This window comes from Phaenicophaeus curvirostris, chromosome 5 (assembly GCF_032191515.1).
Source record: "Phaenicophaeus curvirostris isolate KB17595 chromosome 5, BPBGC_Pcur_1.0, whole genome shotgun sequence".
In the NCBI taxonomy this organism is placed as follows: Eukaryota; Metazoa; Chordata; class Aves; order Cuculiformes; family Cuculidae; genus Phaenicophaeus; species Phaenicophaeus curvirostris.
The window spans coordinates 16284201-16310684 of NC_091396.1; the positions used below are offsets into that span (position 1 = coordinate 16284201).

The 26484-nt window shown below is 41.4% G+C and overlaps 1 protein-coding gene and 1 long non-coding RNA gene across 5 annotated transcripts; one reads left to right on the forward strand and one right to left on the reverse strand.

The window, feature by feature from the left end:
- The first annotated feature begins 1615 nt into the window (after window positions 1-1615).
- On the forward strand, window positions 1616-12321 carry LOC138721065 (uncharacterized). Its single transcript, XR_011337504.1, has 3 exons — window positions 1616-2093; window positions 10025-10183; window positions 12198-12321. It is a non-coding gene; the product is annotated as an uncharacterized lncRNA (long non-coding RNA).
- Window positions 2860-26343, reverse strand: HPS5 (HPS5 biogenesis of lysosomal organelles complex 2 subunit 2). 4 transcript variants are annotated; one of them, XM_069857694.1, is made up of 24 exons: window positions 25924-26033; window positions 24067-24145; window positions 23226-23395; window positions 22703-22813; window positions 21445-21509; window positions 20626-20818; window positions 19432-19565; window positions 17943-18158; window positions 17530-17601; window positions 17214-17302; window positions 16015-16193; window positions 15630-15788; window positions 14012-14171; window positions 12185-12308; window positions 10261-10407; window positions 9392-9466; window positions 8282-8889; window positions 6865-6988; window positions 6508-6663; window positions 5892-6011; window positions 5460-5573; window positions 4654-4760; window positions 3706-3991; window positions 2860-3259 (listed from the first exon to the last, which is right to left on the reverse strand). In XM_069857694.1, exons 3-24 carry the CDS (start codon window positions 23331-23333, stop codon window positions 3199-3201), a joined length of 3408 nt encoding a protein of 1135 aa, XP_069713795.1. In that variant the 5' UTR covers window positions 23334-23395; window positions 24067-24145; window positions 25924-26033; the 3' UTR covers window positions 2860-3198. The 4 variants fall into 4 exon arrangements, with proteins under 4 accessions (XP_069713795.1, XP_069713796.1, XP_069713794.1 ...); XM_069857695.1 differs by lacking the exons at window positions 24067-24145; window positions 25924-26033 and adding an exon at window positions 26323-26343; XM_069857693.1 differs by lacking the exon at window positions 24067-24145 and having other exon boundaries at window positions 25924-26041.
- Window positions 26344-26484: the final 141 nt, after the last annotated feature.

A 26484-nucleotide genomic window follows, 5' to 3' on the forward strand; every position in this document is an offset into this window, starting at 1 on the left:
TGATGAAAATAAAAACATTATTTTGCAGCAGTGCAAGTGCTGTAAGACTAGATTAAAAAAATGCCTTCTAGATGTTTACAAAGAATTAGTTTCAAGTAATTTCATAACAAAAATATGGATTTTTTTGAGGGAATAAAGTTTAGTTCCAATGCGTTAAATTTTTGTTTAAATTACATTTGTGAAAATCAAATACTGACAAGATGCCATCGTGGCTTTCTGCTAAAAATGTGAGATTCTGACAGTGAAGAAGGTCAAAACTAGCCACCTAAAAAGAAACATGTCCAAAGATGTACTAAGTGCAGAAAGAGTGCTGGTACAAAGCATAGTTCAGTAAATGAGAAATAAAAATCCAAGTGAGCTTATGAATCTTCATACTAGCAGATATTTAAAAACACTTCTTTCTTGATGGCACCCACCTAAAAATACTTATCTAGATCTTAAGCTTTTCAAAAGATTATTAAAATCAGGCATGTAGTTATCTCTTTCCAAAATCTTAAAATTCATTGTGGAATTACCAAATTTTACCTGGGCTTTAGGAAAGTCTTCAACACAGTTTCCCACAGCATTCTCCTGGAGAAACTGGCTGCCCATGGCTTGAGCAGATGTACTCTGATGAGTAAAAAAACTGGCTGGATGGCCAGGCCCAAAGAGTTTTGTGGTGAATGGAGTTAAACCCAGCTGGTAGCCAGTTATAAGTGATATTCCTTAGGGCTGAGTGTCAGGGCCAGTTCTGTTTATTATCTTTATCAATGACCTGGATGAGAGGATTGAGTGCTCCCTCCTCAGTAAGTTTGCAGACAACGCCAAGCTGGGCAGGAGTGTGGAAAGGAAGGAAGGCTCTGCAGAGGGATCTGGACCAGCTGGATCAATGGGCCGAGGCCAGTTATTCAACAAGGCTGCAGCAGTTACTGCACTTGGGTCACAACCTTATACAATGCTACATGCTTGGGGCAGAGCGGCTGGAAAGCTGCCTTATGGAAAAAGGACCTGAAGGTGTTGGTTGATAGCTGGCTGTGACCCAGCAGTGTGCCAGGTGGCAACGGGATCCTGGCTTGTATTAGAGATAGTGCGGCCAGGAGGAGTAGGGAATCAATTGTTCCCCCATACTTGGTCCTGGGGAGTCCACACCTGGAATATTGTGTTCGGTTTTGGCCCCCCTGACTGCAAGGAATACATTGAGGGGCTGGAGTGTGTCCAGCGAAGGGCAACAAAGCTGGTAAAGGGTCTGCAGCACAAGTCTTAGGAGGAGCAGCAGAGGGACCTGGAGTTATTTAATCTGCAGAAAATGAGGCTGAGGGGAGACCTTAGCACTGCCTACAATTACCTGAAAAGAGGTTGTAGCGAGGCAGATTGTTTGTCTCTTCTCCCAAGTAAAAAGTGATATGACAAGAGGAAACATGCTCTTGTTGTGCCAGAAGAGGTTCAGATTGGATATTAGGAAAAATTTCTTCACCAAAAGGTTGTCAGGCTGACCAAGTGAAGTGATGAGGCCTGATCAGCAGGGGAAAAAAAAAAATAGGTACCACATAGATGATTCATATTGCATTGCTATGAGTACTGTTTAAATTGCAACTTCTCACGTTGCTATTATGAGTAAAATTATGCTGTGGTACTTTAGTTGTTGCTTCTTCAGTGGGCACAGGATGCAAGGGGTAACATCGTGGAGATGGGTGGCAGGCCCTGTGCTCATGGACAGCATGTGATCATCGTTCTGACTGGCCATCAACACCTCAGCTGACCAATCAGTATGAGCATGAACACTGCATGGAAAGGTTAGAACTATGCAGGAATGCTGCATCTCAGCAGTTCCCGTAGTTCAAAGATAAGAGATATCCAGCAGTCTCCCTTCATCTCCCTTCCTGGGCTCTGGCCAGGCTCTAGGACTGGGGGGCAACAGGGCAGCTGAGCCTGCTTTTTTTAGAATGATAGAAGTTGTTTATTTAACAATATAAAAGCTGGACCCTCTTGCAGTGACTTTGGAGCCCTCACCTACAAGTGAATGCAGTGTGTAGGATTTCGCCATTGTCCAGGGAAGGTTCTCCCAAACCCTCGCTGCAAGAGGGACCCCTCAGCAACTGCAGATCTGGACAATGGTAACAGGACAATTAGATGTATCTTACTTAATTACTATCCTTAGTCTCTTGTAATAAGCATTAGACTCATTGCCTTTCGAGGTGTTATTGTTAACTCATTGTTAATCACTACTAATCATTAGTTACCTTTTTTGTTTTAATAAGTTAAGTAAAACTTGATTTCACCTAGCATTTGAGAATTTGGGCCTTCTACACTGATTGCACTCTGGTTTTTACTCTGTGGTAAAACACCAGGGAAGTGATTGAGTCACCATCCCTGCAGGTATTTAGAAGATCAGTAGCTGTGGTGCACAGGGATATGGTTTAGTGGTGGACTCGGCAGTGTTAGGTTTTCAGTTGGTGATCTTAAGGGTCTTTTCCAATCTAAATGATTCTATGACTCCAATTCCACTGTCCTGAGGTTTGCCTAAATATCACAACTGAGTTCTATAGCCACGTTGCACAGATATGGGCAATTTAGAAATAACATGCTTAGAGGGTAACAGTGAGTTCATTGAAGAAGTTATTCTGTTAATCAGCATTCTTATCCATTAATCGACTCCTGAAAATATTTCCTTCCCATTTTAAGACTTGGCTCACAAAATGAATTTCAAACAGGCAAGACCAGGCTGTATAACTTCAGGGGGTGAGGGAACCATAACAAGCACTTCTACACTAAGATGAACAAGTCAATGTCATTTACATGACAATGAAAGACCTTGGTGCTTAGCTATTTCCAAGGAATGGCTTTTCATGTTTGCAAACAAAAAAAACCCAACCAAACAAATTTTATACACCATAATTTAATACTTAGGGGTTCGTATGCTTAACACTTAGGTCACAGAGACTTAGAAAATAAATTTGGGAGTTTTCATCTCTGAAATTTATGAGATTAAAGATAAACACTGGATCGTTTCAAGTTCCAGAGTTCAAAACTCCTCTCCAAAAGGAATAAGGAAGAACTGTTGACTGTGCCCAGTCAGACACCTGCCAGATGGAGATGCGCACAATATAATTCAACTTTTAGACAGAGGTTCGTTTCTTTAAGAGCCTGTAAGGTTTAAAAGGCACTTTAATATACAATCATTACAGTAAAAAATGTTCCCAAAGCTTTCCACGTTGTTTTCTATGCTTGCTGAGACCACAAAAATCGGTCACACCTTTCCAACATGGACTGAATCAGTGCTCTGCAATTAAAGCAAAGGAGGACAACAAAGTTAAACAATAAGAAAGAGCTCACAACACGAAAAACAGCAATTTTGGGTTCCTTTTTAAATATAAGTTTGCAAAATTGTGACTGTATTTCAGAAGTAACATCATGATATCACCATGCATGCCTTCTCAGGAAGGGACAGGCGAGATCAGAGTCCGTGCAAGACTCTGCAAGACAGGCAGCTCCTTCAGAGAATCTCCCTCACACACATCTTTAAAGTATGATTTCCCATATTCTCATTTTCCATTTTTAAATTGCACAATACATAGGTCTTTAATAATAGAAAAGCTTTCACCTGAATTTAAAGCTCAAGGTAAAAATGTGAAGCATTTTATCTTTTTGTTAACCCAAACCAAATTTTAAAGCATCAAGAAGATCTAACATGAGTAATGTGCATATTTGGATCTTCTGTCATCTTACCTTTGCCTTTTCTCAGCAATTCTCAGTATCTCACAGACATCAGTAAATCTCTCAGACAATTCTAGTGTCAAGCCACAGTCCTGCAGGAGCGGCAAGGCACGATTTGGGCCAATGGCCTTTGCCAGCAAGAGAGCTACATTCTCCACAGTGATGCAGTCCGGGCAGCTCGGGCCACCATTGCTGACAGCATTCCCATTCTGTGGGCCACAGTGGCAGAAAGCTGTGCTGTGATTTTGTGCAAGATGCAGAAGAAACTTCCATTCTTCTATGGTCTCTGGCATGGAACCTAGGCGTAAAATGAGTTTATTACATTACCTACAAAACAAGGATCATTCTAAGCCTACTACTTGAAGTATCTATGTTCTTTAAAGGGAAGCTAGATATTAGGTTTTTCTCTGTGAAGATTTAAGAAAACCAAGCATTATCAACATGCAAATTCTGTACGTAAATATATAGCTTTGAATGGCTCAGTGTAAAGGTTTGGTGGTGAACTACAAACAGAGCTTCACATTAGTTCAGTGTTTATGGCTTTGGATTAAGTCAAGAGACAAAGAATCATTTTGTCCATCTTAAGGCTACTGGAAATTTTCTTCTAAGTTTTGCCATGTGATACAATGCTCTGCTCGTTGTAGCTTTGTGTGTGCGCACAGGAGGGTAGCTATTCCTCCATCTACAACACCACATTAGCTTTTACTCCCAACTGATAAACAACTCTACACTCTTGAACTTTTAAGCATTTTTTAGCACAACTGATTTCACAAAGCACAGTGTGAAGATCCAAGAGACCCATTTATATGTTTTAAATATGTTGCACTACACACAATTAATGCTACCAAAACACTCCAAAAAACAGAAGTTCAACTCCATCTTGGACAAACTGAATCAGTACAATAAGAGAACAGTTCCTGTATTACAGAAGTAAGTTTACACAGCTTAAGACTCACTCACCATCTTCTCCATTCAACAGGTTCAAATCATCCAAATGAGCAATACTGGTGAAGGCTTCTATTCTTCTATCAAGCTCCAGACAGAGAAAAAGATATCCAGGCCAAAATCTTGAATAAGAGAGTAAAGATTTCCAAGAATCAAATACTCAGTCTAAACTAACGTCAGCAATAATTAAATGTTCATTTAAATATCAGTGAAGACAGAAGCACTGGAATTTCTTGAATGCCAGAAAACACTGCAGACTGGGTACATGGGGAATACCCTGTAGCCAGGGGGTATATTTGGTACTTTCATTTAGACACTCAAAATTCATCCTTAAAACAGGAAATGCTTTTAAATAAAGCCTGTCCAAGTAAGGAATAGATGAGTCATTTTTATTTGTATCTTTTTCTGGTCAGTATCCAAGAATCAAGAACTACCAGGCTGTTCATCCTGGAGAAGAGAAGGCTCCAGGAAGACCTCAAAGCAGCCTCTCAGTACATGATGGGGGCCTACAAGAAAGCTGGGGAGGACTTATTACAGGGGCATGTAGTGACAGGGCAAGGGGGAATGGCTTTAAATTAGAAGGGGCAAGATTTAGATTAGACATTAGGAAGAGATTCTTCATGAGGAGGGTAGTGAGGCACTGGAACAAGTTGCCCAGAAAAGCCGTGGGTGTCCCGTCCCTGGAAGCGTTCAAGGCCAGATTGGATGAGACCTTGAGCAGCCTGGTCTGTCAGGAGGTGTCCCTGCCCATGGCAGGGGGTGTAGAACTAGATGATCTTTAAGGCCCCTTCCAACACAAACCATTCTATGATTCTTCTTACCCATGTGATTTACAGATGTCAGCCATCTTCTCTTTTGTAACAAAATCAGCTGGGAGTTTAATCAAAAGCAGAATGAGCTGGCTGTAGCCCCAAGTAAACAAATGCGATCGTGGCCTAAAATAAAAGATTCAGTTTTAAAACATTAATAGTTTTCTTTAGAAAACTACATTTTCTCTATAAGAAAGGCAAATACATGAAAAGGGAGAAGGAAAAAACAAACTGTGTGGTTTCAGTACAGCAGTCACACTGAAAAGCATTACAGATGAAGTTATTTAATCCTTTGGTTGCTTCTGCTGAACACTGCAATATGCCAAATGCCCCAAGGATTCAGTGACATCCAAACTGCCACACAGAACCTAAGCCAAAAGCCTGCAGATCCATCACATTTTTTTTTTTCTGCACTTGGGACCCTGGTGAACCTTACTTTATTACCTGGGATTTCCTTCTGCATCCAAAGTATTCATTCTTTGTGGCGCATCATGAGAAACTGCCAAACGCAACCAATCCAGTCGTACAGATTCAGGCTGCAGAAGAGATCTAAGGAGAGATGACCTAGAAAATAAAACACAAAAAACCCTACCAGTTTTAAATATACCACGTATGGAGAAGCAGAGACTGTGTGTAGAAAAAAAAAAATCCCAAAAATATATAATAGAAAAGCCTACAATTACTTAAGTTCCTAAAAACTAAAGGGGGCACAGAAAACCCTCAAGTTTGTAGGGTGGGTTCCCCAGCTTTTTTTTTTTTGTTTGCTCATTTTAACATTCTGTCTAACCTTGGTATACTGAACTGCAGACACAGGAACAAAAATAGTCAGCTCCATTGAAAATATTATTCAGAAGAAAACTGTTAACATTAACACTTAATCTAACAAAAATCCCACAGTCTGGGACACCAGCGAAAACTGGCAGAATGAATTGGAATCTAATGCTAAATAACTCCAAGCAGAAAGATATAGTAACAGTAAAAAAAGGCCTCAAACCAACCCCCCCGCCAGCTACATGATGAAGACAGCAGACACATGACAAAGATTCTATATTTCTTTTACCTTTTATCCTCTGGCTTTGATTTCACCAGACTATCTAAATATGCTAGAAAGTGAGCAGGATCGTTCCTGCAAAGCTGTTTGATATCAGAAGGCAAAATAGAAGGATGGAACTTGATCAAGGGCCGAAGAGCTAGTTCCCCGAATTTTTCATAAAGCCTGGAGAGAAAGAATAAAAACTCTTTTCATTGCCAAACAGCAAAATTATAATTTTCCCAAGATCTCTTGCAAGTTCAAGATTGTACTACTGAAAGGTGAACTCTTAATGGATCCCCAGAAAGCTTCACGAAATCTTAAGTGAACCAACTCCTGCTAGCAAGTTAACAACATGGAAGAGGAAAAAGGGGCTTGGCTACAAACCTTTGAGCATGTACGAGTAACAGTGGGCTATCATCCCAAGGCCCCAGGTCATGCAGCTGCCTCAGTATTTTCAACATATCTTCATTTTCCATTGCTAAAGCCACTGGACTGTGACAAGTTAGTTCTGCGATAAATCAGTGCATAAGTTACAAGATACGTGCAAGTTCATTTTCCTAACACAAACGTGGCTGTTGTTCAGCAAACAGAAAAAATTATCACTACTTTCATGGAACTCTAGCTAACAGTAGTAACAACTCAACAGATCATACTTGTTTATATCATAGAAATCAAAATGCAAGAACTGTAGGCACTGACCTGTGCTTACAGCAAATTAGTTATAAAATGAGAAAAATAAGGCATGAAGTTACATTTGTCATATATTTTACTTTTCTTTACACTTCTGAAGAGGCAATTTTTCTTTCACATGACATTCGGCTTGCTGAATATAATGCAGGTCTGCTTAGTTTTCATATATTACAATTTCCTCTATTAATAAATAAAAAGTTCATATTGGATACTGACTTCACAGAATGCAGAATTCAACACAATCCTTGATCTTGATGAAATGCAGGTATTAATTTACAGGCACAAGGGCAGTCTAACAGGGCACAAACTGGGAATACGTATATTACTTTCACTTCTAAGGCTCTCGGAATCCAAACAGGAAACAGATTCCCAGAAATCCAAATACCAGATACCAACCCTCAAGCCAAGATTCTGTTATTTGACTGTTCTTCGTTGGTGCCAAATCAATGCTAAGACATTAATTCACTCTTAACAGAAATACATCAACAGAAGCTTATTATTGCAGAGAACCAATGAAGTTCTGTTCTCCAGTATAATTGGGGAGCTTTGGTTCAATAAGGCTAAAGACGCATCAAAGTGATCAGAAAGGATCCTGCAGAAAGAGTGAGCCTGATGTAATCACAAGCCACTCATTTGCATGGAAACATCTACTCCAGCAGTTTTGTTTCACATTAACCACATTTCTTTACAAGTTAAATCTCCTAGTGCAAATGCTGAAGCCCCCCAACAGCTTTTGCCTTGTTTCTCTAGACATCATTCCAACTAAGATGCTTCTGCTCTTTGAAGCACACGTATTTGTTTTTAAATAGATCTGGTCTGTAATTACTACAGTGTTTAATCAACAAGCTTCATATAAATTAAAGGGTTCAGATCACACTATGGGGGGAGTGGAAGAACAGCCTCTTCAAGGAGCCACCAGATCTATGTAAGGTAGCCTTTGGGGGAAAACAACCCATCAACCAATCCAAGACCAGAACAAAAGCTCCCACACACCAACCACCCATCCCACACTATACCTGCAGAAGGAAAATGTGCAGACAGAAATGGCAGTATCTTGACTCACTGTCAGTCTTATTTTCAGTTTACTAGTAATAAAATTTTCATTAGTTACCTTTCAATCCTGCGATGTATGTTTCCCATACATTAGGGCTGTTTGCATACATGGTTATAATACATCGCTTTAGCCTTTTTAAATCCAAAAGAAAGAAGTAGCTTCGCATAAACCCACAAGCCAAGGTCCACAAAGCTGCTAGGGGCAGACTTCCATCAGAGCTTTCTTCCGTCTCAACACTTCCACAAGAAAATACACGCAGCTCAAAACACAGTGTGGCCAACTCAACAAGATCTTTCTGAACATTTGGTTCTATGACACATGGAGGAAACACTTGAAAGCAGCAGTCCAAAGGTCCCTTCACATCAGTACTATTTTCACACATGGCTTTGCTTACACAAGTTTCATCCGTATTTTGCTTTTCAGTGCAGTCTTCCAAGATACCACTCTGTTGTTTGTCTGCTAGGTCTCCATCAGCTGGAATCAGTTGCAGGTTTTCCTCCAGGACTGCCCTGTCTTCTTCAGCACACTGAGTCTTGCTTTCCTTAACAGGGGAAGCAGGATGCTCTTTGCTGCCAAACTTCTCTTCCAGAAAGCCAAGCCATTCCTGTAAAACCCTTCTCATACGCTGTGGTTCTAACAAAACCAGGGGATCCTGGAGTCTGGCTCTGCAGCATAACAAAGAAGTTTGCTAAGTGGTGTGACAGTTCCAAGATGCCTCAAGCGACATATTATATGCTTTGCGTAACTCAAAGTCTATTCCTAAATTTGACAGTGTCAGGTTTTGGGTTTTGTAGTTTTGAGTATATGAAACAGAGTAGGCTAATTAGGCTGTCTACATTTGATATGAGTACATTCCGAGTTCACCAAGATTTCTTTCAGAATGTTTTTTTTTGGTAGGTGGTTTTGGTGGTGTTTTTTTTTTAAACTCTGCTTGTAGTTAGGACAAAGACAATGCTGGAGTATGTAAATAAGATTTTAGTGGGTTTTGCTTGTTTTTAAATAGGGGGAAACAAAACAATAACCAAATGAGATCCTTTCAGATTATGTTAATAGACGATTACAGCAGTTCTACATGAATTTAATAAATAATAGAAAATAACTTAAAAATTTAATCATTTTTCTACCCAAGACCAATATATCTATACACCAAAATGTTTCCTTGCTTACATAGCTTCTGCTGTTGCAGCCTTGAGATCTCTCAGATGGTCTTCCTCTGGAAGCTGGCAGATCTGTGGTTCTAACCTAGAAAAACATATTAACTTCAATCTTATCTGAAGCATTATCTTTAAGTATTCAAGTGAAGATTTCCTCACACATTTCCTCAAATTTGTGAGGAAACAACATTAATTCCATTATTAAAAAATACAAAGCTGTCATTTCTAAAGAAAGAACAGCTAAACAGAAATTTTGGATCCATTAGGCACAAAGAGCAACTGATACTACTACTTCTGTAGCTTTCTAAATTGGCTTCTACTCTAAGCACAGTGGATTTTTGAAGGTTCTGAATAAAAATCATTACCATGACACTATATGAGAGTTACATCTAAACCAGTTAAGTTAGCAAATCATTGGAATATGAAATAACTTTGCCTTGTATTAACCGGACAACCTTTAGGTTCAATGGTTTATAACTACCAGTATTAAAACCAAACCAAAAAAGGTTTTTAGATAGATAAAAGTGTTTACTCCCCACTCAGAAAGGGCAGGAAGTGAACTGTTGGACTTGTGTATGTAACCATAAGGAGCATCACAGATCAGCAAGTCTCACGTTGAGTAATACATTATATTTTTGCCCTTCAGTTATTATCGGACTGGAGACTGCATGCTCCACCACCCAGAAGAGTTCATTGCCTGATCAGCTTCAAGGAAAGGAAAATCCGGGAAAACGAGTGAAACTCACCATAGTAGTGAAGACAGCTGGAAAAACCTAACCCTGAGATCACTACTCTACTAGAAACAGTAGTTTTTCCTTTAGGTTGCCATCCTCAGAACCCCCAGCAAACGCAATTGCTAAGAAAACGGGATTTTACACTCACTCTTTCTCTTCCTGTGGAGGTGCTACCAGATTAACAGTCAATTCCGGCAGCTGTTCCTCATCCTTTGCTTCCTGCCTCCCTCTAGTGTCAGGGCTTATATGAAGTGTGCCAATCTTTTCAGTAGTTTTGCGTACAAAGCTGGAAACACTAGGAGTCAGAAGTTCAAACGTTAACATTGAAAGTACAAAACTGAACAAATCAAGAACTTCCTTTCCATTCAAACCATTATTTCAGAAAAGTTTACCATCTGAAGAACTCTTGAAAAAAGGATGAGAGCAGCTATGACCAACAAGTACAGAAGTTACTAAGAAGCTGCTTAAAATTTTTATTTCAGTCATGGTCCATGCTACCAGCACAGAATAAATACCTTTAGTATTTAAGGTTTGTGGGTTTTGCTGCTGGAGAAACAGGATCACAAGCAAATACTAGCGCTTAGATTTTCACATATATTTGTATGCAAGTTAATGCAGGTGGGCTACACTGCATTTTAGAGCTTATAAACAGAAAAGACCCTTAGGAAACTGTGTTCCCCTTGGTGGTAAGAAACAGTTATACAATACTCCAAATTCATTATTCAGAATACAAAACTCATGAAAAATATCCTTTTCATGTCAACAGTTCCTGTTCCTTCAGATCTTTAATTCACAAGAGCCCAGTGAACATAACAAAACGCGATTATTTCTACCACTGCCATGAACAGAATTATGTCATCAAGAGATCAGAAAAACACCTCCTTGCTTTCTGTCCAAGAACAAGTTTAAGAGAATTAAGAAAAAAGAAAAATAACAACCCTTTTACTAGCTCAGCAGACAACAGGGCATCTTTTACTATGCCAAGGTTTAGCAAAAGTTAGCAGTTACTGCAGAAGAGAGATAGGATTCAAATGGAGGAAAACAAGTGGACTTCAAGTTATAGAAGAAGTAAAGGTACACTTCTAAAATTAACTGTAAATATGATAGTATTTTATTTGATTACAAATTGAATATAGTGGATACTTGAAAATTTAGTTCTATTAGTCAAAGCACTTATTACTAGTAAAGACCTCAAAACTGCTTATGCTTTAGAATGAATTCAAAGCATTGCATGTACTTCTGAAAGTTATTCTGAGATATTCAGACTATCAATAGCAGCTACAATTTTTTGGTTGCAGGACATAATTCACATACCTAAGTGATCAAGGGATAGCTATGCAATTTTTCAGACCATCATTATGAACCAGCAACATTTTAAGCAAAGAAATTATCATATCTATTTTTTTAAATGTTTAAGAAGTGAATTTAAAATACAATGTCCTTTCTATTTGTCCCCTTCTGGTTTTTAAAATGAGTTTTAAAATAGCAATTTGATTTCTGCATAAAACAGACCCTACCACATTTACTCGCACTAGGTATAACCTCCCACTATCCTAGAAATACTCAGGAAATTGATGAGATTCAATGAAAGGCATGTGGGGAGATGGCAGATCACATGGTATATTCTGCAAGTGCTTTTTAGTAATATCTAGCAGGCTTTGAATATTTTAATGTTTGTTCTCTAGCAACAGAGGAAGACTTCACTTTTTCTTCAGAAATCCAAGTACCAGAGAAGCAAAATTCCCAAACAATATTCAGTAAATGTGCTTTGAATACAATACAACCACAGTTTAGAGGGTAAACATTCTTGGGCATTTGAACATTCTTAGCCATTTAAAAACTGAGGTTGAAATCTTGGCTCCGCTGAAGTTAACAGCAGCTTTCTGTATCTTCATTAGAGTCAAGATGGAATACTTTAAATTGTCTACAAAACTTAACTGCACCTCCAGTGCTTCAGTTCAGATGTCACATTTTTGCAGAACAGACTATGAACTAAACCAGACAATGCTAAAAATTCAGAGGACAGAAAAGAGAAAGATGTAATGGATGAGTGAACCTGCCCCGAGTTTTACCTTTCCTTGACAGCTTGGAGAGAGACGAGAGGAGATGGGGAACGAAATGACAAAGGAATACTGAATGGGAGAAATGTCTCATTCCGGTCAGCCTCAACCGTCACAGATGCATGAGATACATTGTCTAACAAATGGAATTGAAATAAAGAGTCATGAAACAGTGGTCTGGCAGACACAGAACAGTGAAACAAACTGCAAGTCAGTAATTCATTAATGGATAACCTGCATGGGATATTTTCATATTTAATATTCAAGAACACGGGGAGACAGAAAACTGCTACTTGATTTCAAGGACCTTTTTATTATTGAACCTGGTAGGTCTGTTGGCTCTATAACGAGGGAAACAATGACAAACAACTGTAGGAAAAATATCTTGTAAAAGCAGACTAACAGTTTATTTAGGGGACAAAATCTTGATGACACTGCATTTTGCAACAATCAGCACTATCTGTTCTGTTGAGAGAGGAAAAGATGCTATGCTGTTACAGAAATTCTACAATCAGAATCCACAATCTCTCTAGATAGCGTCTAAAGGTCACAACTGATTTTAAGATTGCTTGTAAATAAGACTGCTTTTGTTCGTTATCCAGATTAGAAAACTAAAAACTCATGACATCTTACGTAAATGTGCACAGGGAAACACTAAGTCCATTTCTCTTAAATATCAAATAAAGTACACATGTTCAAGAACCATCTAGAATTTCTGTCCTTTGAAATAATCAGCAAATCTGTTCTCCTGTTGAACAGAGAAAACTTTACTACCTTCTGACATTCAAAAACTATGCTCCTTCATTTTAGAGTTTTAGTATCAGAAATTATGCACTTCCAAGTTTTCTCACTTATTTTTATAGTGATGTAGATAAAGAAGCAATCTAAACAAAGCGCTGCAAACAGCATGCAGCTTAGTCAGCAGTACAACACTACTGAAAAGCAGGAGAGTAAATACTAATTCCTATACTCTCCATCCCCACTGTGGATTTCGACAACGAAGCACCCAAAATCTCTCCATCCGTAACTGACATCTACTCTCTGCAAAAGCTAAAAAGCACCCTTTTTATTGGAAAGTCTATTTACCATACCTGGAACTAAGCCAGCTCCTCAATATCCCAGGTTTCTGCATCCTCTCCCAGTCCCAGAGCAGAGAAAAAGACCCATTATTTTCTCACTCTAGCTTTCATCCAGTAACAGGTATCCGTTAGGAAATAAAAAAAAAGCTCCTTGCATGGACTAAATATTAGTTATTAAACAGTACTATCATTGCTAGGCTAATGTATACACATGCCAGAAATGATCTCCAGTACAAATGAAACCTTGCTAGAAAGTTATGAATGCTTATCATAAGCCTGCTGTTTTCCCTGAAGAAACATAAAGCAAAAGCCAAGATTAAGAAATTAATTCCTGGAACTAATATTACTGAAAGGATAGTGGCAGCAAACAAATCTCATTTGAAGCTCAATTAACACTACTATAGTCAGCTGAGTCATCACAGTCATCATCAACACTGAAGTGCACATACAAGAAGAAGAAAAAAAAAAATTTTGAGTGAAGTCCTAGCTTGGTAAAAGCCCCCTAGACCTTTTGTTTTGTTTCGCTAGGTTGTGCTTGTTTTTAAGCTTGGATTTCTGTGGAGCCAGGATTTCACCCCAACGTTTCAAAATGAAGTTTGACTGGAAGGTGGGGTGACTGTGTTCCCATTCATAAAATTAAAGGATTTAATCATGGATAACTTGATATAGGAATGTAAAGGCACAGAACCAACCTAATGGAATTCTTGTAGAATAAATAAAAATGGCATATGAATAATATATTTTCATTAAAAAATATTACCAAGTTCTACTTGCTCATCTTCCTGGTGTGCAGGAAATTCTTTAAGTCTCTCATCTTCTGAGAGCGTTTGACTGTGGAGAGAACACGAATCTTCATCTGACTGACTGCCTCTTCGACTGATAACACGATATATTCCAGAGTCTAAGACACTGAAACTTTCCTATCAGACAAGGGAGATGCTGTTAGATGCTGTGCAAGTTGCACTTCCTCATTAAATTTCCTGCAATTAACTCCACCAACCATACCCACACAAATAACCTCATGGTGCTTCATAATTCATAACATATTTTTTGACGTATCCAGAAGGGAAAAGTACATACATGCCAGTAAGCATGAAGCTGAGTGACTTTATTAAGACGTCTATGCTGCAATTGCTTTTAGGAACACAGCCTGCAGAACAAGTGGTGTCCTTAAGACCATGAGACAAAAATACACTTCCGCTTTAGTTCTGCATCCAAGATTGTGACTTCACCTCTGTGTAACTATACAAAAGAATCCATCTTCTTTTTGCTGGTTAACCATACCCAGCTACCACAATTACGGACCCTGTAAAACTATTTGCTTCCAGGACACATGTACATCCTTTTGGCCACAGTCAGTCTATGTAGTTTGCTTGCTCATCACCTAATGAAAACAAAGCTTGTCTATCACATCAAGATGGCATTTACATCACTTTGTTTTTTAAACACTGTTACAGTGAAAGAAACAACCGATATTGTATTAACTATGAAATGTTTCGCTTTTCTTGAAAAGCTGCTGGGAAGCCAAGATAGTACCAAGCAGCTGTACGTGTAAAAGTTCCTTAGAACTATATCCTGAAGCTTCACAGAGTGAGACAATTATTTAAAAAGGGCCAAGATACTTCTGAGCATTCAGACGTTCAGTTTTCACCACACAAAATTAGAGCTACAATCAAGACAAATTCTGCTGAAGCAAGTTAAGACGCTAAACTCAGCTGTGGAGAAAGCCTTCTGTGTATCGATCTTTGTTCACATCTTAACCACTAGCTACAAAATAATATAAAAAAAGGCAGAGGTCCAAGAGCTTAAAGAATGCAAGTAGTACTATTTTATACCTCTCTTCCAAGTAATAAGTGATAGGATAAGAGCAAATGGTCTCAAGCTGTGTCAAGGACCTTTTAGATTGGATATTAGGAAAAAGTAGAATCAGGATGGTTTGGATTGGAAAGGACCTTAAAGAATATCTAGTACCAACGCCCCCTGCCATGGGCAGAGACAGTTTCCACTAGATCACTCAAAGCCTCATCCAACTTGGCTTTGAACATCTCCCACACTTCACTGAAAGGGCTGTCAAGCACTGAAAAGGCTGCCCAGGGAAGTGACTGAGTCACCATTCCTGGAGGTATTTAAAAGACATGTAGACGTGGCACTTAGGGACACGGTTTAGCAGCAGATTTGGCAGTGTTAAGTTTACAGCTGGACTTTTCCAGCCTAAACAATTCTATGATTCTACCCCACCTAATTTCAGAAAACAGCATTATCAGCCACAGTAGACATAGAAAAATGAAAACAGCATCTTCAAGGTGAGCAATGAGGTGATTTTATGCCATAAAGATAAAATCCGCAGGTAACATTTTTGGCTCTACCAACACACTTACATGAGATGAAATACTGCTCCTTCTACTGCTGCTTGCAGAATCTAAAGGTTCTAACTTTGAAATTAGTTCTTCCAGTTGTGTAATGAGATCTTGTTGGTTTGAGGCATCCAGTTGAGACTTCAAGTGCTCCATCTTGTCTAGAGGCAAATTTTTTCTTGCCTAAAAGTACACAGTGAAACAGAGACATTACTATTTCTAACACACACATAAAAAGCAATTGGTAACATAAATGAATGCTAATTTTAATCCTAAAAGTATCGTGTTCATAAGACTTCTTAAAACCTCCAAAAATATAAACCTCAGAATCCTATGGAACTAAATGGAAGAGGGGGATATGGAATAGAGTGAAGGTGCACTGCACGTTTACACAGATGTATTTACTTACTCTGCAAGAAATAACTGAATTTTGGAAGAGACAACAGACCCTGGCAGAGAGGGTCCAGAACCCTCTTCTCATCAGACGCTCTATGCAGCGGTCCACCAGCAAGAGGGAGAGGTGCACAACTTTTCCATTTGTATGCAGACAGAACAACTCACTTTTGTAAACTGCAATATCCTGAATATCTGCAAGACAAGACACGTGGGAACACCTAAGGAACTGAAACAATTAGTCAATATTGCTTACTGTTCCTGAAAGAAGGTGAAAGCATATTTCCCACTTGATGGCAAACATGTGCAAAAGCCTAATACTGTGTAGTACAAGTGGCATAGGTGAAACAAATGCTGAAGAGTGCTAAGCTAGCATCTAGCAACTATAAAGCACAATTCAAGTATCAAAACTTTCCAGACCTGCATTCCTAGAAACAATTCAAAAAGTACACTACAGTTACAGAAAAGTTTCCTTTTACTCTAAAAGGCAATGAAAATCTAAAGACTGATAAAGATGAGAAATCATCGTTAGCTTTGAAACAGAAGGAAAACATTTGCTAGTAGAAAAATACTTTGATCTTTCAGCAGTTTTCAGATTAAATAATTATGCTACATGCAAACACTCTATGATACAGGCATTGGAAACTTAACAGCAAAAAGTAAAGGAGAGAACGGGAAGGAAAAGACTCACTGACAATGACAAACTGTTCTAGAACTAGCCCTATAACCACACACACAAAACTGTCTATGAGCGTTCACTTATCTGCCAAATAAGCATATCCCCTGGCTCCAATTTAGACAAGATGACAGAAAAAATGGGTTTTAAGCTTTCAGCAGCCAGATTACTATTCACAGGACACCTGACAATAAGCCTGAATAAACAGAAATGAGGAAAGCATATTGTAGGCTTTACCTCACTAACACTGCAGGTTCTTACCTCGCACTATTTGATTATGGTGTTTTAAGATTCACTCTACACCATGTTTTGTTTCTCAAGCATATTTTCAAGCACAGAGGAGGGGCTGGCTGGAGGAGATAGGGAGAGCATTAATATTCAAGGATATACATGACAAATGACAAGGAAATAGTTTTCTAATCAATGTTCTGCAATCCAGCTGCAGAAATTATGCTTGAAAAGGTTTCACATTAAGCAAGGACTTCAGAAGTGACAAACACAACAGCCAGTATTACAAAGCAAAGATTCTTAAAGTTTACCTTTTACTTCACTCCACAGTAAGACTTGAACACTTTGGGGAAGAAAAATATAAATGCCTCTCTCTGTCCAGGTCATCACACAGTGCTCACTGCAAGCAAAGCAGGCATTATCAGTGCAACAGTTAATTGTGGTAGTTGCTGTAAAATATGCAGGGATGGCATCAGCTTAACTACAGCAAGTAAGAAGTGAGACAGCTATTTACCATGATACTTGGAAAATTCTTATGCAAAAAGATAAAGCTGGTAACATAAATTATAAAAACTTTTAAATTCAAGTGTACTTTATCAACAGGAAGCTATGTCGATAAATACTCACGTTAAATACAGTAGCCTGGGGAAAGAGAAAGATTGTGGAGAGCAGCTGGAACTTGTATAATGAGGATCCATCCTGTAAAGCAAAATTTTTATGTTTTACAAGCATAACTACAGTAACATCACTTTCTTTTATAATATTCTTAACCCTGTAAATACAAGGGTTAAATAAACATAGTCTCATGACACCAGTATTCATTATGGTAGTCACACAAACATCTGCAGAATCAAGGTTTTTGCATTTTCGATAACTCAAATACTGGCTTCTGTTATTACAGGAGAACATATTAAGATGACAACTAGGATTAACATTTGACTGCACTAGAAATTTATTTGATCTTAACAGCATTAACGCAATTATTTTCAGCTAGTCTAGAAGTTGCATGCAAGTTCATCACTGATCACTCATGTTTGTACCTGAGAGTGACAACAGGAAGAGGTGGTGATGAGAGCAGCTGCTTGAACTGATGTGTGCTTTGCACTTCCCCATCAAAGTTCACCTCCCACATCCTTGAGCCAGGTCGAGCACAATATATTAATGGCTGCTGATTCCCACTGTTTTTTCCAACAGGGAAGAAGCATGCTCCAAATTCTCCATCTCTCTCTTTATTACCAATTTTCCAGAACTTCTCTCTAGTGGAAAAAAACATACTTGTTAAGGCAACATTAACAAAAGGCTCCAATTAATATTGTTTTTCCTGAAGAATAAAAATACTAAATCCTAGTTGCTGAACTGGTACTTATAAAAAAAAAACAAACCTGTAATGAATATTATAAAGCCTGTGTAAAGTTTAGAAAAGACAGGGCACAGAAATATTCATCAGTGTAAGCAAATGCTAAGATCACAAAGGCTGGGGTTCTTTTCAGCAGAACCAGTCAGTCAAGGTGGTGATGGGAAAGTGATGCTGCAAACCATTTCCCAGAAACCATTTCCAACCACATGAAAGATAAGACTGATTATGAATAGCCAGCACGGATTTATGAAGGGGAAATCATGTTAATAGCTCTCTACAGCAGAATGACTGCCTTGATAAGAGAAGAGAGTAGTGGGATGTTGTCTATCATGACTTCAAGTAAGGCTTTTGACACTGTCCCTGCACTGTCTTCACAGACAAATTAAGGAAGTGTGGGCTAAATAAACAGACATCAATAAATGCAAAGTCCTACACTGGGAGAGGAATAACCCCAGGCACCAGTATAGGCCAACTGGATGGAAAGCTACTTTGCAGAGAAAGGCCTGAGGGTTCTGGTGAATAACAAACTGACCATGAGCCAGCAACGTGCCCTTTTGGCAAAGGCAGCCAACATCTTCCTTGGCTGCTTTAGAAACCATGATGCCAGCAGATCAAAGGAGATGATCTTTCCCTTCTTCTTAGCACTGGCAAGATATCTGGAGCACTGGATCCATTTCAGGGCTCTCTAGTACAAGAGAGACAGGACATATTGCAGCATGTTCAGCATTGGGCCACAAAGTTGTCTAAAGGACTGCAGCACCTGTCGCAGAAGAGGCTGAAAGAGTTGGGCCATTCACCCTGGAACAGAGTAGGCTCAGGGGGAACTCATCTGGTTCTACGTGTATAAATAGCTGATGGGGGTGTGAAGTGAGACTACTCTCAGCAGTGCCCAGTGAAAGGACAAGAGGCACAAATGGAAATACATCTCAACATAAGAAGCAGCTCTGTTACTGTAAGGGTGATTGAACTACCAGCAAAGATTGCCTAGACAGCTTGTGAAGTATCCATCCTTTGGAGATGCTCAAAATCTCACTTGACACAGTCCTGCATAATCTACTTTACCAAATTCTGCTTTGAACAGGAAAATTGGACCAGGTAATCTCCAGAGGTCACTTCAGACACTCCGTATGACTCTGTCAAATGCAATATTTTACAAGTAAAACATAACTTGCCTCTCAGTATCACACAAATAAGTGCGTGTAAGTGAAGATATGAGAAGTCTTCCATCCAAATAATCAAGCTGAACAACCCGAGAATCTGTGGTGGTTATAATCTGAACAGGAAACATCACAAAAGTAGCAGCAGCCTACAGTCAGAAAGGAAAAAAGAAGGAAAACACACAGGACCTCAGTTCGAAGTAAAGACTATTTCATTGAGTTAAAATTGCAAAATTCAGAAGCGACTCACGTATGCTACAAATACATAGTGTAAGACAGAGGAGTTCCTTTCTTCTGTTTCCCTTACAGAACAATGCTTCAAGGCATAACAGTCTAAATCCTCATTTTCCCAAAACTGCTAATAATTGTTCAAGAAAAATAAAATTGCATCCCTATAGCATCCTGACATTTTTTTGTAAAGACTGTTTTCTGCAACATTAAGGAGGTGGGTGGGTATTCTTGCTCTTTTAGGCTTTGTGCTTTCGACAATTCCCTCCTACACGTACTTTCAGCCAGCAAACAATTTCATGGAGACAGACCCAAGGGATTACTTGATACAAAAGTCTTGCTACTTACAAATCAATTTTCCATCTGAATCTTTCACTGGAGTTAGAACAGACCTGGAGGAACACACCTGTTCCCAGGTTATGCTCCTTCTTACAGATTAAAAGGAGCATTCAAGGGCTATAAATCAGAGTGGTATCACTTAAGTGTGTGCCCTTTGCACAAAATGCAATAGATGTAAATTTGATGTCCACCTATTTATTCTAATCCATATCTTCAAGTAGGAGAGTATCCAGACAAAGCCAAACAAAAGTCAAAGGCTGCGATTGTCCTTTCTCAGATTGACAGCTGAGCTGAAGAGTAAAACACACATCTGAACCTGTAGCTGGAGTTTAGGGAATGCAAAAGGCTCAAACACCAAGATCGTGGGCTTAGACGCTTGTCAATTCCAAGGGGAAGAAGCTCAGCTAGTTCTGCACATTTGAAACAATTTTTCTGTTGCATTATTAAAACGGCTAAAACAGGGTGGGAGAAGTTCATGTTTTAGGATTTCTATTGTTGTCTCAAGAGGCTTTCTTCATCCCAACAGTAAACTTCATCAGCTAGCTAGTTTTCCACTGTTGTGCTTTACTAAAATAAATGAATGATTCCCCACATCATCCCCTGGAAACCTCTTCATCTCAAACAAAGTATGCCACATTTTACCTTCCCTTGTTTCGAAGTGTTAATCTTGATGGCCGATACTTTTCCCACATGATCACCTACAAAAACTCGAAGGGCAGCTGTATCCCAGCACAGAGCTGTGACTTTTCTGCCTTTATGCTCAGAGGAAACATAAATCCGTTCTGGCTTCCCACGACGTTCCTGATTCAGCTCCCAGACTACTACAACACCTTGGCTACAACAATTAAAAAGGAAAATACAATTTGAGAATAAGTTTTCTAATGTTTTATCAGCAATAAAGATTCATTATTCCAAAAAAACCAGAAAATCTAAGCGAAGCAGTACATCTCAGAACTGGTTGTGTCCGAGGTTGCAAGCTTTCAAGAATCATGACATTCTTAATTCTGAAAAGTAAGTGTCCATCCTCTCACTACAATGCTTCAGCAGCTTTATTTGGGAGCTTAATCTCACATTTACTGGAACTGCCAGTGAGGATGTGAGAAACAAGCATTTAAATGGATTTTAAACCATTCTAAGTGGTATTAGCTACCAATTTCACTCTGCCAAGTTAATCAAGACATTTTTTTTGATGCAGAAAGATCTCAGGGAGACATTTTATCATCATAACTTCACGTGAATTAGCTCTCCCACAAATGTTCTGTTGCAGAAATAATACTTCTTCTGGAACAACTATTCCAGGAAAAAAACTTAAGCTGTCTGTGCAGAAAACTATTCTGTAAAAGCCTCTTACAGTTAATTCCCTTCCCGACTCCAAATTCTCAGCAAGTGTCCAAGTCTGAAACTTAGAAGCTACTTAAAAATATTTATCCAGGATTCAAGTTTTGTAAATACATCACTCACCTGGTGGCAACAGCAACATAGTCTTCGTCATGTAAACAACAGGCAACACGGGAAACGGCACCTTCCTGAAAGCAAGTATAGAGGCAAGTGCAGGTAAAAGTTGTTCTTGTAGTGCCTTTACCACCACACATTTGTAAGACATAAATCAGACTAATATCAACAGCTGTTACCACTCTGTTGTGATGCAGGGTTTTTTGTTTGGTTTGGTTCTGTTTGCAAACAATGAGCTTACTCTAAAAAGATGCAGCTGACAAAGATGACAGTGCCAAGAGAAATGACTGCAGTTCATTCTCTGATTTGGAAAACATAGAAATCAGTTTCCTGTCCTCACACTTACAGAAGTAATTTTGCCAAAACCTATGCCAATATGCTCTCAACCTTACTTAATCACAGAACCTTAGAAACACTAGGTTGGAAAAGACTCACAGGATCATCGAGTCTGACCATTCCTATCTACCACTAAACCATGTCCCTGAGCACCTCATCCACCTATCTTTTAAATACCTCCAGGGATGGTGACTCAACCACCTCCCCAGGCAGCTTCTGCCAGTGCCTGATGACTCTTTCTGTGAAAAATTTTTCCCCGATATCCCGTCTGAACCTCCCCTGGCACAGTTAGAGGCCATTGCCCCTTGTCCTATCACCTGTCACATAACAGAAGAGGCCAGCACCCTCCTCCCTACAACTTCCTTTTCAGACAGTTGTAGCGAGCAATCAGGCCTCTCCTCAGCCTCCTCTTCTCAAGGCTAAACAATGGCTGCATTCACATCATGATGGGAGCAGCAGTGGCTCCCATGAAATAGCATCTGGCTGTAGAAACAGCAATCTCTGTTCTATGACCTCTTTCAGCAAAAGCAAGCCAGCCTATCTTTTCTTTCTTTATCCAGGTAGTTCATAGTTCGGACATCCAAGCATTGGTAGGCCAAACTAATCCACACCTGATTTGCTCTGGTTTCATACTCAAGGTTGCCTTCCGACTCATAAATACTTACTTGACTTTGTTGCTACTGTTAAAAATTAAGGTCTGACTGCCTCAAGCAATTTCTTTCACATTTCATGAAATCTATTACCTCACACACTGAGGACACCCTCCAGCACCACAACCTTCTTTAAATGGAACAGTCCAAAGTTTCACCTTATTTGGACAATCCAGCAAGCTGAAAATGCCTGTCGACTCAATAAAGATTAACTTGAAGCAATGTCTCTTTCCCAGACTCATTTGCCCTGGAAATTTTTGTACAGAGTTCTTTACCCTTACCTTATGAGTCAGAAAGAGTCTTTGCTTCCAGCTATCTTTCTGTATAAGGTTCAGTCCTCCTCCTGAAGTGCCTAGAGCCAGCCACCTCTTCGACACAGCTATACACGTGCACTGAAGGAACAAAAAATCATAATGCACAACACAGCTGCTAGTAAGTACTACTATTAGTATCTTTATCTCACATTATTATTTCTTGAAGGGTTTGTTGTTTGCCAGCTGTGTGTACCCCTGCTGAACCAAAGATATCAGAATAGCACGCTGTGCAACTGGAGCAAACAGTGCAAGACAGCAACAGCTGCACTATTTACCCTAGAGTTACATTAAGAAAACACAGAATCATAGGATCCTTTGTCCTCATTACTTCTGCCCAGCATGTTCCCCCTGCCATCAGCCTGCATGCACATATCCAAAAATGAGATGAACCCTGTGTGTTAATCAGATAATAAACCAAACAAAGTCATGATCTGAATTTTAAAAAGCAAACAGAAAATAAACAAAACCCCCTAAAACACCATAAACTTACCTTCAGACGACTAGAATCCAGCCTGAGTGCAGAAAGCAATGGATCCAAACATTCAAACTCTGCCAACACATGGTTATAAGAGTCTGGAATTACTGGCGCAGAGGCCATTGATGTACAGGACTAGCACTTCTCATTCATGGGTGTATTACAGCTTCAGCTCCTAGGAGTGCCTGCCAAAAGTAAAGTAAGGTCTTGATTAGTTCACATTTTAATAATACATCTGTTTTTCTGCGTTTAATGAAACACAGAACATCCTCCTGTCCAAAACCAGCAGGTCTCATTTTGCCAAAAAGGCCCAAATGCATTTACATCTGACCTTGAAACTAGTCCTGTCTACAGATGGGAAAAGTCTTGTTTTTTGGTAAAAGGTACTTCCTCCCACAACATACTCTTGATTTTAAGATAATTTTCTCAAGGAAAACATCAGCATTGGTATTTATACATCATCTTCTCCACCAAACCTAAACTTACGGAGCATTACCCTCAACTGATACCAAATTCAGAACTACCTGCATTTATGCATTTTTAATACCCCTATACATGAACACATATAAACTATCCTTCCCAAAATATCTCCTTTCCAGCATACATGACAGGTGCCACAGAGTGAAACCCGAAAACTAGTTATAGAAGCTGCAAGCTCGTATATCTTTCTGAAACTGCACGTACTTTTAAAAGAACCCCTTGCTGAGGATCTTTAAAGTTTAAAAAACACTTGTTACACATAATCAAGCCTTTGAATTTCTAAACAATGCTTAGAATTCAATCCTGTAAATTAACTGCCTCTGAAATACTTTCATGCAGAACCTCATATTTCCTTACAAAAAAAGGGAACACTTACTTCCAGCAGGCCCCACGAAAAGGGAAGACACATTTAGCAAAGAGACCAAAAATTACTTCTTCAAAATTCTCAGGAGCACCTTAAAAATATTAAATAATGGGATTTGATAAGGACTCTACCCCAGTGATAAAGACCAGAACACCTCTGATGACTGGAAAAGGACCCATTTATTCGGGATTATGGTATTCAGTCTGGAAAGACACCCTACTACCTGTCATACAACCTCTGCCATAAGGAAGGGGACAGGTAACTCCAATCAAAGGAAGCCAGCCTGAAATTTTAAACCTTTCCCTGGAATTCTGCTATGGAAACTGGCACCCAACCCACTCTGAGCACTGCTGCCCACAAACCAGCCTCCAGCCAGAGCAAAGAGCTACCAAACCACCCCCCTGCCCCTCAGATACAGGCACAGCAAAGCAGAGCTCCCCCCCAAAGAGGCCAGAACCTTACTACCCATCCCCAGATGGGGCCAAAGAGCCCAGAGCCTTTTCCCCCCACATCCCCAAAGAGCCCAGAGCCTTTACCCCCCACATCCCCAGAGAGTCCAGAGCCTTCCCCCCATCCCCAAAGAGCCCAGAGACTTTCCCCCCCATCCCCAAAGAGCCCAGAGACTTTCCCTCCCTATCCCCAAAGAGCCCAGAGACTTTCCCTCCCTATCCCCAAAGAGCCCAGAGACTTTTCCCCCCTATCCCCAAAGAGCCCAGAGACTTTTCCCCCCTATCCCCAAAGAGCCCAGAGCCTTTCCCCCCATCCCCAAAGAACCCAGAGCCTTTCCCCCCATCCCCAAAGAGCCCAGAGCCTTCTCCCCCCATCCCCAAAGAGCCCAGAGCCTTCTCCCCCCCCATCCCCAAAGAGCCCAGAGCCTTCTCCCCCCCCATCCCCAAAGAGCCCAGAGCCTTCTCCCCCCCATCCCCAAAGAGCCCAGAGCCTTCTCCCCCCCATCCCCAGAGAGCCCAGAGCCTTCTCCCCCCCATCCCCAGAGAGCCCAGAGCCTTCTCCCCCCCATCCCCAGAGAGCCCAGAGCCTTCTCCCCCCATCCCCAAAGAGCCCAGAGCCTTCTCCCCCCATCCCCAAAGAGCCCAGAGCCTTCTCCCCCCCATCCCCAAAGAGCCCAGAGCCTTCTCCCCCCCATCCCCAAAGAGCCCAGAGCCTTCTCCCCCCCATCCCCAAAGAGCCCAGAGCCTTCTCCCCCCCATCCCCAAAGAGCCCAGAGCCTTCTCCCCCCATCCCCAGAGAGCCCAGAGCCTTTACCCCCCACATCCCCAGAGAGCCCAGAGCCTTCCCCCCATCCCCAAAGAGCCCAGAGCCTTTCCCTCCCTATCCCCAAAAAGCCCAGAGCCTTTTCCCCCCCATCCCCAAAGAGCCCAGAGCCTTTTCCCCCACATCCCCAGAGAGCCCAGAGCCTTTACCCCCCACATCCCCAAAGAGCCCAGAGTCGTTACCCCCCCCATCCCCAAAGAGCCCAGAGCCTTTCCCTCCCTATCCCCAAAAAGCCCAGAGCCTTTTCCCCCCCATCCCCAAAGAGCCCAGAGCCTTTTCCCCCGCATCCCCAAAGAGCCCAGAGCTTTTCCCCCCATCCCCAAAGAGCCCAGAGCCTTTCGCCCCGACCCCCAAAGAGCCCAGAGCCTTTTCCCCCCACATCCCCAGAGAACCCAGAGCCTTTACCCCCCCCATACCCAGAGAGCCCAGAGCCTTTACCCCCCCCATACCCAGAGAGCCCAGAGCCTTTACTCCCCCCATACCTAGAGAGCCCAGAACCTTTCCCCCTCTATCCCCAAAGAGACCAGAGCCTTCCCCACTACCCCCAAGAGGCCAGAGCCGCCCCCCTTCTTGCAGGAACAGTGGGTGGGCACGAACCGAACCGCCGGGGCTGGGCGTCGAGGAGCAACGCGGGCGCCGGGGACCGAACGCCTCCCGCCCGGCACAAGGCAAGGCCGGCACCAGGGCCCCAAAAGCGTTTGCTGCCGGTGGGACGGAGCAAAGCTCCGCCGCGCCAGCCCCCTCCCCGGGCCGCAGCTTCCTTCCCTTCCCCTCCCCGCCGCGCTCGCTGCCCCGCCGGGCACCGCCCCCGCCCCGCGCGACACGTGACCCGCGGGAGGGGCGGGGCGGGGGCGTCACGCCGGGAGGCGGAAGCTGCGTCAGGCGCGCACTCGCGTGCCCCGGCCACGTGACCCCTCCGCCGCGGCGCCCCCTCCCGCCGCGGGCCGTAGCCGAGGGGAGGCCCCTCCCCCGCAGCGCGGCGGTGGCGCCGCCGACCCAGGAGCCGAGCAGCCGGGCCGCCGATGACAGGGGAACGAGCGGGGCCCTCGCGTCCCGCAGGGCCGGGTGATGGCGCGGGACGGGGAGGGCCGGGCGCGGCGGCGGGGCGGGGTGGGGGGTGGGGGGGAAGAATCGGGCGGGGGCGGGGCGGCGCCGTTT

Excerpts from the sequence above, each read along its gene's own strand:
- HPS5 (XM_069857695.1), bottom strand. The coding sequence starts at position 23,333 with ATGGCCTCTGCGCCAGTAATTCCAGACTCTTATAACCATGTGTTGGCA. Across the intron at positions 6,989-8,281 it reads ATACATCGCAGGATTGAAAG|AACTAACTTGTCACAGTCCA; the intron begins GTAACTAATGAA and ends GATTTATCGCAG. Across the intron at positions 4,761-5,459 it reads GACATCTGTAAATCACATGG|ATTTTGGCCTGGATATCTTT; the intron begins GTAAGAAGAATC and ends CTCTTATTCAAG.